This window comes from Alosa sapidissima, chromosome 4 (assembly GCF_018492685.1).
Source record: "Alosa sapidissima isolate fAloSap1 chromosome 4, fAloSap1.pri, whole genome shotgun sequence".
NCBI lineage: Eukaryota > Metazoa > Chordata > Actinopteri > Clupeiformes > Clupeidae > Alosa > Alosa sapidissima.
The window spans coordinates 1018781-1033074 of NC_055960.1; the positions used below are offsets into that span (position 1 = coordinate 1018781).

At 35.3% G+C, this 14294-nt stretch overlaps 1 protein-coding gene across 1 annotated transcript in view; it reads right to left on the reverse strand.

The window, feature by feature from the left end:
- Nucleotides 1–14294, reverse strand: part of dock3 (dedicator of cytokinesis 3) — a 576384-nt gene that overhangs the window by 482687 nt on the left and 79403 nt on the right. The window contains exons 3-5 of the mRNA XM_042088883.1: nt 10468–10508; nt 7080–7135; nt 5466–5562 (exon numbers count right to left, since the gene is read on the reverse strand). Coding sequence (XP_041944817.1) covers nt 5466–5562; nt 7080–7135; nt 10468–10508 — 194 coding nt within the window. The remainder of the gene's footprint in view (nt 1–5465; nt 5563–7079; nt 7136–10467; nt 10509–14294) is intronic.

Below are 14294 nucleotides of genomic sequence, written 5' to 3' on the forward strand. Positions count from 1 at the left end.
TGCCTCAACACACATTAACCACATTCAGGTATTTCATATTGCCTAGCCCACATATTAAATAAACTGAGTCATTTAAATAAATGAAATTTGAATAGTCAGTTTCAAATCAACTTTACTTATATAAAACATTTCATGTGACAAGCACAGACCCAATGTGCTCCAAAAGAAAGGGACACAATAAATGACCAAACAATAAAGACTAGATTGACATAAAAAGATGGAGATTAAAATGCATATAATAAGTGAATGAATGGCTGGTATATATGCAATGAGGGAGCTACTCCTAAAAATAATCATTAGTATTTTAAAATCAATTCTTTGCTTTACTGAGAGCCAATGGAGTGATTTTAATACTGGATTGATGTGATGAGATCTTTGTGTTCTGGTTTGTACCAGAGCCCGTCTATGGAGAGCCTGGCCACTCCGTACTACACTGCAAAAAATAAATTCTAACCAAGTGTTATTAATCTTATATTAAGATTAAAAAATCTATTTGGTATTGTTTTTAGTATTAAAAGACTTACCTAGCGCCCTCTCAAAAGAACATTTTGACTTAATTTAAGAAGACTTTGACTTATTTTAAGGACTCTTATCAAGACAAATTTGCTCAACGCACTGGCAGACAAATTTGCTTGTTTTTAGGCCAAATTTGCTTAACGCACTGGCAGACAAATTTGCTTGTTTTCAGGATGAGATGTCTTAAAATAAGTCAAACTTTTTTTAAATTAAGTCAAATGTTTTCACAAGAAAGTGCTAGGTAAGTCTCTTTTTTGTCGTTGTCGTTGACAAATCTCAGATTTGATTGTAGTTTGTATAACTTCAACATGGGTTATAGGTCAAAAGTTGACTGAACGAGTACTTATGTCCTTTTGATTTCTTACAGGTTTGGTCGTTGTTGCCCATACCACGCTAGCATTGTGCTAATGAATGAAGTCATAGACACGTTTGAAAGGCTTTTTAGAACAATTAAGTGACTTTAAAAAATATAATACTCAATCAAGTGTATTTTCTTTGCCTCCCCTTTCGAAATACAATATTCGAATTACTTGAAAATAAATTATATCCTGAGAAAAGTGGATTTTGAGGGGTACAGCTCCATAGACCTCCATTCATTCTGCACTCGTGGACGAGCGCCCTCATGTGGAACCACAGAAGGAACTGCAACCAGTTCAGAAAACAGAAGTTTTCCGAGAGTGGCAGCTCTCCCCTTATCAGACATTCTCTGTTAATACTCTGGCTGCGGCATTTTGTATAAGCTGGAGTTTGTTTAGGGTCTGTTTTGTCATTCCAGCAAAACTTGTGTTACAATAGTCTAATCGACTAGATATAAAGGCATGAACCAGCTTTTCAGAGTCTACTTGAGTTAAAAAGCACCTAACCTTAGATATATTTCTAAGATGATAAAACACAGTCTTGGAAATATGAGATATGTGCTTCTGAAAGTTAAGATCAGCCTCTAAGATCACACCTACATTTCTGACATTCTCACATGATTTTATAGACAGGGGAGTTAACAATGAATGAAATTGATATCTCAAGACCTTAGGACCTACTAAAAGAATCTCTGTTTTATTATCATTAAAAGAAGTTTCAAGTTTAGGGCCATCCAAATTTTAATAGCAGAAATGCATTGGATGAGGTCATTCACTGGACTAGGATTATTGGAAGATATAGACATATATAATTGTGTGTCATCGGCATATGAATGATAAGAAATATTGTACTGCTGAATGATAGGCTCAAGTGGGAGCGTACAGATTCAGTCGAAGGTGAAGTATACAAATTGGAATGAACGAGCGGAATCTAAGCTCTCATGAAATTTGCATGAAATCTAATCGGAACTGTATCACAATAAACAGCATGAATGAGGATATAAAGCATGCCTCTGTACAATAATCGGTTCCCGAGTAATCCGGTTTTGAAATTGCAACAAATTTCTACATAGTCTCCAACTTTGGGCCGAATTGTTAACTATACTGTTTATAGTCAGTAGCCGCCTACAAACATTTGTTTAGCCATAGAGTATCCCACCATCATGGTTCATATATTGCCAGATTACAGACAATCCTAAACAGATATGAAAATGTATTTTTGGCATGCTTCCTAGTGACATTAATTTAAAAATTATATATAGGGAAAACAAATCATACTTTCCCAGATGGGTAGCCCAGAATGAAAAAGGAAGCTGTTGCATATAGCCTATAGATGGCCATTACAATGACCAAGATAACTATCTTATCTTACATTAACCATCTGAACAACACAAGTGACCACTTCTGCATAATTTAATGGGGTGCTGAAATGTAAACTATGTTTGACCATTTCTGAACTATGAACCTCAGCAAATATGCTTTGTAGTTGTGAACTTATTGCAGTAGGCTATCATCATCATAACTATTCCACCTGTGTGTGCATGTTCAAAAATCTGAAGTGCAAAACAGTTTAGGCTACAGCACAAATATTTCCATCCATAGATAAAAAAAATAAGCAAGTCTAACCTTTAAATGCACCAAATTGATGCATTTAAATGTTAAAATATACACCATTTTCTTATGCACTGCAAAAAATGAATTCTAACCAAGTGTTATTGATCTTATATTAAGATTAAAAAATCTAATTTTAAATCTAAAATCTAGTTTTTAGTATGAAAAGACTTACCTAGAGCCCTCTCAAAAGATCATTTTGACTTAATTTCAGAAGACTTTAACTTATTTTAAGGAGTCTTATCAAGACAAATAAGCTCAACGCACTGGCAGACAAATTTGCTTGTTTTTAGGACAAATTTGCTTAACGCACTGGCAGACAAATTTGCTTGTTTTCAAGATAAGATGTCTTAAAATAAGTGAATTATTTTTTAAATTAAGTCAAATGATTTCACAAGAAAGCGCTAGGTAAGTCTCTTTATACTGAAAACTATACCAACTAGTTTTTCTTATCTTGATATAAGATTAATAACACTTGGTTAGATTTTGTTAAATAAGCAGTTTTTGCAGTGTGGGGGAGCATAATCTAGCAGAATGCCTTACAAATGACATTTTAGTCATTATCTACCAACTATCTACCAACCAACACTAAGTTTGCTGTAGTGGGTATACTGTGATATTGCTTATCACTTTGTAGTGTTCAGGGTGAGGGTGGGAGAGTGCATTGTAATAGTAATAGAGTTAATATCCATATCCAACGTCCAAATCAACATTTTAGAGTGGCCTAGTCGAGACCTCAATCCATAAAAAGTGAGCAAAGAGCCAGAGTGATGACAAAGAATCGTTCCTGCCTCAAAAACCTAGATTACTGCTAAAAATGTGGGTTCTACAATCATTATGGAGACATGGAGAAGCTTAGTAGTTATTACAAAAAGCATTTTGAAAGCTGTAGTGACAAATAAAGAGGTTTCCATTGATTATTTAAAACAGGTATGAATAATTTTGGACACGCCATTTCTCATAAAAATGTTATGAAAATATGAAAATGCTTCTTTTTCTGATTCCATGCTTCTACATGGCATGTGGCAGTGTCATTTTCAGTCAAAACAAACATACTGGTCAAGAGATATATATATTTAAATATATATATATATATATATATATATATATATATATATATATATATATATATATATATATATATATATATATAATAAATATAGAATTAGCCTAGATATGCTGTATTATTGTTTCATTGTAGAGATATGCCCAGGGAGAGTATGCAGTCTGAATCATGTTGTCAATCACAAAACACTACGTAATTTAATCAAATGGCTCTCTACCGAACTACATGTATATAGGGATGTAACGGTATGAAAATTTAACCTCACGTTTATAGTGACCAAAATTATCACGGTTTTTGGTATTATCACGGTATTTTTAAAAGTGTGTTCAATATGTTCAGAAAGCACTGATAGGCCTACACAAGCTAAAATAGTTTCAAAAAGTGTCCCGTTCACTTTTTCATGTTTAATTGGCTATGTGCTTATAGCTTAACTTACCCTACCATGACTTGAAGGTTGCTATTACTGTTATTTGGATCCAAGCAGGCTTGGAATTTCACCATTCTGGGGGCAAGGCCACTTGGCCTTCAGTTGGGCATATTTGGTGGGGGGCACAAAGGCCACATGTCAGGGCACCAAAGTTAACTATACAGTAGTAGGATGGGCAATTCCACGGAAAATGGACTTCTTGTCACATCCATAACGCCAGTGAAATGCCTTGGCATTTGTATGATATGAATGATACCATTCCTTTTTTGTGCATTTTTTCTCATGTACATTCTTCAGCCATAAATAGCAAATGCTAAAATGTCATGTAATTATTCACATCATACCATACCATCACATTTTATTGGCGTTATGGATGTTACAAAAAACGTAATTTTCCATGGAATTGCCCGGCTATAAAAATGATCAAAGTTGTATTTAGCCTATTCACTGCAGTAGACCTGCATCACTGTATGAAACATTACAAAAACATGAAACCTGACATATTACATAGAACTGTAAATAATCTGATCATCTAATATTTACAGATATCTATGCTATATTTAACATTTATTTTATATTTGGCCTGTTATGAAATCATGTATTGAACAAAATAAGCACAGCTCAGCTTTAAACTGAGAAACTCAAATAGCCTAGATGCATGCTTAGCATTTTGTGATCATTAAGGCTACTTTCACAAACTCTTAGTCAGCTGTCCTCTGATTTACCGATATCTAGGCGATATTTGTAACATTTATTTTGTATTTGGCCCGTTATGAAATCATGTAGAACAATTTAAACACATTGTAAAACTTAAAGCCCAAATTTGGAGACATCCATGCATGTCGAAATTTACTGCAAATTCAAAATTGGATTACTCTGGAATGGCTAACTGTACAGGGGACTGCTTTACACCTTTGTGTTCGGTAAGGTCTGCTGTTAGTTCTGATAAGTTTAGGGTAAAGAGTATGGACATCTCAACATAAGGATACATTAGAAGATGATGATTAGTGTAAACTTTGTCATGGTAAGCAGTTCTGGCGCTTAAAAATGTTCCATTCAGTCATAAATCATTCAAGCATAGTGCTCGTCCTGAAGAGAAAACAGCAGCCTAATATTTTTCAGGTGTTTAACAGTAAAAAGCGCTGTGCTGAAGGCAGTGACATTAGGCATTGCTACAGTCACTCTGTTTGGAACATCGCAGTTCGGGTTTAGATTGATAAGATTCAGTTATGCGTAGAGTATGGATCATCTGAAAGGTTCAGCTCTAGTACCTGTAACATCTGTCAATGGGTCACTGAAACCTTAGTGCTCGCACCTAGGTTTTTTAAGCCAAAAAGTGGAAGGTATTTTAATAGGAAAATTCAACGTTTTGTCATTACAGGTTTAATAAACAGTTTGCAAAATGCATTAAAATGTCATTGGTAGATTGCTATTGTTGTTATGACAGTTGTTATGACATAGCATGAGAGTGTAAAAAAGATATGCTCACCACATACAACTGCTTCCACAGAACTGCCCAATCCTGCAATGTGGATGTCACCTCTGCCACAACAGGGTCCTCCAGGGGTACCACTGTCTCATACTGCCTATACAACCAATATAAGAGAGAAAGAGTCAGAAAGAGGAGTCATAATATGGAAGAGACTGTTTAAGCAATGTATGAGGTCATTGTTTAAGTTTGTTAACTACCACAGTCACGAGTTGGGTCGCGATAGTCTGTCATTAGTCTGTCACAAAAAAGTTTGAGAAACACTGGTTTAAGCAATGTATATTTCTTTAATGTTTCTGTAAACTTTTGTATAAGAACTCACAAAATAATACACAGCAAAATAAATAAGAAATAAGTGAAGAAATAATCACAACAAATAAACAAAACATATGAAGTAAAATTTGGAAATGAATACTTGAAAACAAGTTTGAGATTCAAGAAGAGAAGAGAAACCAATGAAATAAAAATCCACTATACAATACATGATAAATATCTCCATAGAAACTCTGGAACAAAGAAATACATATTCTGTACTCCAATATTAGAAATTCCACCACCTTCACCATATAGTATTTTTAATTTGTAGCCTATATTAATCTAGGTTTTTTTTTGTCAATATTGCTGCATGACAAAGAATAATATATAGCATTTCTTATGCTGTTCCGAACAATTCAATTCACAAACATATGGTTTTAGCTTTTTAGACCTGTTTTAAATAATGTTTCACATCATTTCGGCTGTTATTTTGTTTAATGGGAACAAATGTGCAACTTTGGAGCATGGCATTCTATGGAGAAGATAGGCCGAATTGTAGGCATAGTGCTGAAATCTATCCTGAAGTATTTAATATTTGGTATTTAGCATGTCATTTATTCAAATATTTAGTAATATTGATATACCACTTGAAGCTATTTTGTGTGGCAACATAAATTATAAGAGCAAAAAACATTGTAGTGATATATTTATTTTGGATGACAAAATAGTGAGTTGTTTAATTAATGATAGTAAATTATTCATCCAAGAAAAAAGAAGACCAGGCTAGTATCAAATAATAATTCTATCACATACGTAGAGACATACACACACAAAAAATAAACGATAAATGAAATCAATTTCCCACTGGATTCATCACAGCACAGTCTTGTTCTCGTTGCTACGATACACAGGACTCCAATTGATGACCAATTAAAATTGCACGTTTTCCGTACAGAAGAAGCAATGCATTTTTTTCTCGCGCTGAGCCTCCTTTCCTAATTCCTACGTAGGCCTAAATACTTAAACTTTTGTTAGACCTTCAGGGCCCTGTTGCACAGACACCTGAACCAAAGATTGATGATATGAACCAAATATTCTGGAACAGAGGGATTTACAGCATTGAACGCAATATTACTGCAGTAACATTCCACCATTTCCAGAGATTGCTGCGTTGCTAGTTCACAACGCAGGCCCGTTTGTGTATGAAAGGTGCTATACAAATAAAGCTTATTATTATTATTATTATTATTATTATAATGGAATAGCCAATGAGGCTGTTGTCAACATGTGAAGTTCAACATGTCATCATACACATACCATACAACCATTAAAAATAAATTCAACAAAAAGATCATTTACCCTCTGTTAGTGACTACAGCCCTCTTCAGGTAAACATAGTTGGTAGGGAAGATACCCTGTGAACAGAAACATAGAGATACACTTGTTCAAGTTCCACACATTTTTATTAAGCAACTGGATTGTATATAAAACACACTAGCTGGCTTTAAAGCTACATTGTGCAATTTCTTGGGTTGATTCTTAGCAAAAAATATGTGCTTATTCATGTATTATTACCAGAGCCGGACAGTAACGGAATACATTTACTTGAGTACAGTACTTTTTTTACAGTACTTTTTTACAGTACTTTTAAAATACATTTATTTTAGTACTCATGACTTTACTCAAGTACTGTACATTTGAGAGGCAAATATTGTTCTCTTTACTCCACTACATTTCTATCCATAACCTTGAGTACCCGTTACTTCTTCTAAAAAAAAAAGGAAAAAAGAAAAATCTCGGAAACCCTCAATTTGTTGTTTCCCTCTCAAACATGATTGGATTGTGCAGGCACCACTGATTGGGACAGCCTATCAGCAATCACCCCGCAGGTCCATCCCGGGAATGTGCCAACCTGTGGCCCCACCTTGCCAGACTATTTAAATTTTCTGAACAATTTTATGATAGTTTTCGCTTCAAGTGTTTGAATTACAAAATAGTATTTTGTATTTGAAATACGTATTTTAAATACATGTATTAGAAATACGGCCCATCCCTGGCAACATGGTAAAAAGATGAAAATGACTTGATTTTACTTTCAATTCCTTTTACATTCTCCAAGGTAATTAACATTTTTCATAACTCCATGTAGGACATTTCGGTACATAAATGTAAGCACTGTGGCAGTAGTAATGCAATATTTAGAAAATGTAGGCTACTCTTGTACTCTTGATACTCAAGTACTTTTAAAAACAAGTACTTCAGTACTTTTACTTAAAGGAACCATATGTAAGATTGTGGCCAAAACTGGTACTGCAGTCACTTTCAAATTACTGTAGAGCGGTGTATGCCCTCCCCCTCCCCTCTGACTCGAGGTTGCCAACCCGGATGCCGAAACGCTACTGACTTTGTGATTAAAAAATAGGTAGAGGGTGGCGCATCAGACCAAAACACAACATGACGACAAAAAACAACATCAACATCAGTTGAGGGCTGCAACTTCACTTTTTAAATGACAATATCCTGGCCGGACTACTGTTGTCAGTGATATAAGTATTTGAAATGAACATGATTTCTTAATGTCTAGTGACATATCCGGGCCATTTTATGATTAATTGAAATACATTTCTTACATACGGTTCCTTTAAGTAGACATCTGACTGTTGTACTTTTACTTGTACTTGAGTAAAATTTAGCAAAGGGTATCTGTACTTTTACTCAAGTAATGAAGCTGTGTACTCTGTCCGCCTCTGGTTATTACTTCCACCAACAAATCGAAATATTCTCGTAAGCGTAGAATCTGCCTTTCTGAATACATACGGCAGAGTCACCCTAATAGCGGCAGCCATGTTGTGCTTGCGGCAGAAAAAACTGCATTGCACTGATGCCCGGATGGAAGATTATATTTATTCTTCATTATATGAGAATAAATCCTCATTGCCAAGGAAGGGAATTAAACGGGAATCAAAAGGACAATGTGACCAGCGACACCAGAAAACGAGGGTATGCTAGTGGACCAAAATATGGTAAGTGTTAATGATTGGGACAAAGATTTTTAAAGAGACGCCGACTTCTCGACAGGTAAGTCAACATAACAGTCTACAGTCAAAATGTTTTATTGTTTGTTTAACTAAACCATGGTGAATGAAAAACATTCAAATCAACTAAAGTCATGTTGCTAAAATTATAACACTAGCCTAGATGTCAGGAGTGTAATGTTACTAGTGAATGAGTGCTGCCTAGATCATTAGTGAGGAATGGTTATTAGCTACTTGTGTAATGTTATGCAGAATTTATTAGGGGTCCAAGCAGCGAAGCGGAACCCTTTTGTTTTTGTTCTGATTATTCTTCCCTATTATTATTATTAGGGAAGAATAAGAATTCCCTATTGTTTCTTTTCTGATTATTCATCCCTATTATTATTATTAGGAGTCAAAGCAGCGAAGCTGCCGGAACCCTATTGTTTATTTTCGGATTATTCATCCCTATTATTATTATTAGGGGTCCAAGCAACGAAGCTGCAGGAACCCTTTTATTTTTTTTCTGATTATTCTTCCCTATTATTATTAGGGGTCCAAGCAGCGAAGCCTTTTGTCTGACTCTGCTTGACACTTTCCTGCATGGAGACATATTTAAAGTTAACAATAGAGATGTTCAATTATATAGCTTTTTGGTTAACGGAGATGCATCTCTCTAATTCAGTTCTTTTCTAATTCATCTCAAATATGTTTTTTAAAGCGGTCATCGCCATAGGCGATTTGCTAAAATATTTACCTCTGTTAGGCCTACAACAAATCGTGACTTACATTTTTTTCCTGCAGTGAATTAGGCTATCCAATCACACTGCTGTTTTCATGGACAGTTACAGGAATCCACTTCATTCGTTGTTTTAAGTCACTTTTATTTATATAGCGCATTTTTCTAGAGTGCACAGAGTGCAATCCAAGGTATGTAATTAATAAGATTATTTTTTAAATCGGTTGACAGCCCTAATACATATATTATCTACAGCGTTTCTCAAACCATGAGCCTCCTCGATGAGTAAATTACTGGTTCACAGAGCCATTAATTTAGGCTATATTATGCCTAAACAAAAACAAAACGTTTCCCCGATCAAGAAATACTTCTTAATTGGGATCATCAAATATAGAGGAATACAATTAGGGGGTAGTGGGTACTAGCAGGGCACTTCTTGACAACATTTTCAGTGTGAATGCACTCATGCACTCAAATTAGGTATTGTAAGTGCAAAACTATGCCAGCTGAGACACAGCCATGGTTGCTAGGGTAGACATGGTGGTTGCTATGCTAAATAAAGTGTTGATGAATGAATCTCTCCATATAGTCCACATTCCTAGATCCTCTTTTGTGCATTCTCTTATTTAGCTTCTCCAATGTATATTTATATGGAGTTCAGATCAAGACATTGTGATGACCATGGCAGAGGCTTGATCTTGTGTTCAATAAACCATTTTTATGTTGATCTAGACATGTTTTGGATTGAACTGCAGGTTATGGTCATAATCAAAACAAATTTAAAGTTGTTGCAAAAAAACACCTGCAAACTGCTGCTACACATATCTTAAATTAATAAACATTAAAACATTCATCCAACCCTTTTTAAACAGGAATAATTTAGGATTTAATATAAGTTTTTTATATAAGTGTGTAGTCTGTACATATGCTCAATCATTCAAAACAGTGTCAACTGGTCCTTAGAGTTAGAATAATTCCTAAAATTATTTTTTACCTTCACTGTGGGCTTCTTGGTAGTAAACCCTCGATACCATCCTGAAAGAAAGAGAAAACAGCTCTCTAAGGGTTTTTCGACCAACAGAGAACGCATACTTGAACCGGTTCTGTTCAAAATTCTTTGAACCTTGGTGCTATCTAGTGAACCAGGATACATTTCCAGCAGTTGCAAGCATAAACAAGAGTTAAAGATAAACAGGAGATAATGATATGACAGTGGTCCCGTAAAAACGATAAACAATAGCTGTGTAATGCTAGATACTGCCAGCTGTAAAATGATAGATAGATAGATAGATAGATAGATAGATAGATAGATAGATAGATAGATAGATAGATAGATAGACAGATAGATAGATAGATAGATACCGCTGGTGGGACACTGAGGACGGAGTGGCTAAACTATTTTTTGTTTGGTGGAAATGCTATGCATGGTTGTAGCAGCCAAGCAGCCATAATAATGGCCAATAACATAATAATTTTAATGTTATATAAAGCCAATAATGTAAGAACTTACCAATAATGTAACAACATTTCTGAACCAATAACATAATACATTTTTGTCAACAATGTATAAGTTATTACATTATTGTCTGATTATTATGTTATTGGTTGGGTTAAAATATATATATATATATATATATATATATATATATATATATATATTTTAACCCAACCAATAACATATAATATAAAGAAAATGTAGACACTATGCCTTCGCTGCTTGGCCTCCAATAAGGTGATTATTACATTATCGGCTGCAGTTATTACATTTACATTTATTTATATATATAATAAATGTAAATGTAATAACTGCAGCCGATAATGTAATAATCACCTTATTGGAGGCCAAGCAGCGAAGGCATAGTGTCTACATTTTCTTTATATTATTATTATTATTATTATCGTCATTATTATTTTTATGATGTTGATGATGATGATGATTTTGCATCTTTCTTCTGCTATAGGAGTCTATGGCAGCCCAGAGAACTCTGGTAAAAAGTTTTGAGATTTGAGAGACACAGGCGTCTATTAGATCTGGGCCCAGTTTCCCGAAAGCATCTTAAGCCTAAGAGCGTCGTAAAGTCCCTCTTACGAACGTCTTAAGATTTGCCGACTGTTTCCCGAAACCATCGTAGCTTAAGAACGTTGTGAAAACAGTCGTAAATCTACGAGTGCTCCAGAGTTCTCGTTACCGACTAAGAGCGTCTGGTAACACTTTATACTGCATACTGTTAAGACGCTCGGTAACACTTTACTTGACGGGTGAGTTCATAACACATTCATAGCAGCTGTCATAAACTGCACATAAAGCATTCATGACTGTTTCATGAGACATGACTCAACATTCATAACAAACCTTTCATGAATGTGGAAGACAGAATGACGACAACTTGTCAAAATAAAAGTCCAACAAGTCGCAAAGCAGAATTGCCGTTTTTCTCTTCAGCCTTTGTAAATATTTCATGAATATCTTATGAAGTCTACATCGAATGTCACTTTACTATACAAGTTGTGAAGTATTCGTAATCACTGAGTTTAACACTGGGAGGTAGCCTAAACTAGCCTACATTCAGCTGACCCTTATTTGTTAACCTGGAACGGTTGGACAATGGACATTCCTAGTAGCAAATGATGAGAAATTATCTGCAAAGGTTACATCATAAAACAAATATATTTTTTATGAAACAAAAATTATTTGCTTGACCATGTTCTGTCTTTTTGGCACTGGAGTAGCCCATTGACTCAGATGTGACGTGATCAGGTAAGAGGTCTGGAACAAAAACGGCAATGCTGCTTTGCGATTGTTGGACTTTTATTTTGACAAGTTGTCGTCGTTCTGTCTTCCACATTCATGAAAGGTTTGTTATGAATGTTGAGTCATGTCTCATGAAACAGTCATGAATGCTTTATGTGCAGTTTATGACAGCTGCTATGAATGTGTTATGAACTCACCCGTCAAGTAAAGTGTTACCGAGCGTCTTAACAGTACTTCTCACTGAGGTCACCAACAGGACATACAGAGGAATTACAATTTAGAGAATACATAATCCAACTCACCCTCCCATTCTTTATTGTGTTTACCTGATGAATCAGATTTTAGCGTGCAAAATAGCCTACATTTAATGGTCATAATAATGTGATGAAAAGCGGACAAAAATGCAATCCAGTTATGAAACGAGACGTTGCCAGAATAGTTTGCAATTATCTTTGCTAAGTGAAGGCTCTAATGTATTAGGCCTATGAGGTAAAAGCAGAGAAAGGAACATGTGGTTTAGTCTGTAGGCTACTGCATCAAAATCTAAGACTAGCCTACACATTTCCTCACTTTCTCGACTTCTTTCTTATCTTCAAACACCGCGAAAAATTATTGCATGGTGCAACAATCTAATCTTAAATAATTACAATTATTTATGTCTGTGTGTAGTAGGCTATATAACCTACTTGGGATGCTTACATGCAGATGTCAAAGTGTTTCTATTTTCGTATTGATGTGAATTAATATGTAGATCCGAAGTTTAAACGGTAGGCCTTGTGACGTGCAGTCACCTGACATCACCATCAAATTAGAGGATATTTCAGAACTGGACAGCTCCCCTTAAGAGCATCTTAAGAGCAGTGCACGCGCGTTCACGCCATGAGCATGTTCGGGAAACAGTCGGAAAAACCAAACGAACGATCGTAAGATGAATTGTAGAAAAGAGTGTGTCTCCGTCGTTATCGGGAAACTGGGCCCTGCACTTGATTCCCAATCTGGGTTCTGACACAGGCGTCTATTTGGGTCTCAGCTATTATTTGAAGTTGTACGGTAGGTCGCACCTGACTATAATAATAAATAATAATAATAAAATGTATTTATATAGCACTTTTCAAGCACAAAGCACAAAGTGCTCTACAGACAAACAAACAAAACAAAGCAAAAAACAAAACAATAGTTATAATAACAATAACAATAATAGTAATAATAATAATAATAAAATAGTAAACTACCAAACTATCAAACACAAACTTAACTAAATATATATGTAAAAAAAAAGAAAATTAAAAAGGAAAAGTATAGTACCCAAGACAAAATAAACAAACAGAAATGATAATAAATTAGCAGAGACATGAGTGGAATCATTCACTATTTAAGGAAATCAATTTTATATAAGTGGGTCTTTAGACTAAATTTGAAAACAGCCACTGATGGTGCAGATTTGATATGATAAGGGAGGCTGTTCTAAAGCTTGGGTGCTCTAACTGCAAATGATCGGTCACCCCTAGTTGACAGTTTACTTTCTGGAACAACTAAAAGTCCCAGGCTGGAGGATCTGAGGGGCCAAGCCGGACAGTAGGGGGTTAATAAATATTTTAATAGTCAGGTGCCAAACCATGTAATGCAGGGGTCTCAAACTCCTGGCCACGGGCCAAATCCGGCCCGCGTCCAGCCCAATTCCGGCCCACGACCTATGTCAAAATACTAATGTAATCCGGCCCTTGAGGGTATTTTTAATTGCGGCAGACAACAATACTAATTAAAATAGACGATAGATCCAAGTACGGTGACAAATCTCATTTGTACTCTTCTCTATTACACTATTTACACTATTTGCTAGACATCCAGAGCTTGATTCAAACCCAAAATCACTGCGCAAAGCTTTCAGGAAATACTTACATGCGAGAAACACGAAGACGTGCATTTTTTATCGAAATGACGAGGAAGCGATGCATAGTTTTGCACAAATTAAAGCAGAAATAGGCCTACACCAAATGCTGAAAAACGTTCACGTGTGATGAAGTCTTGGGTAGGCTATGTTATTCACCTATTCTGATTCTGAAGGAGAA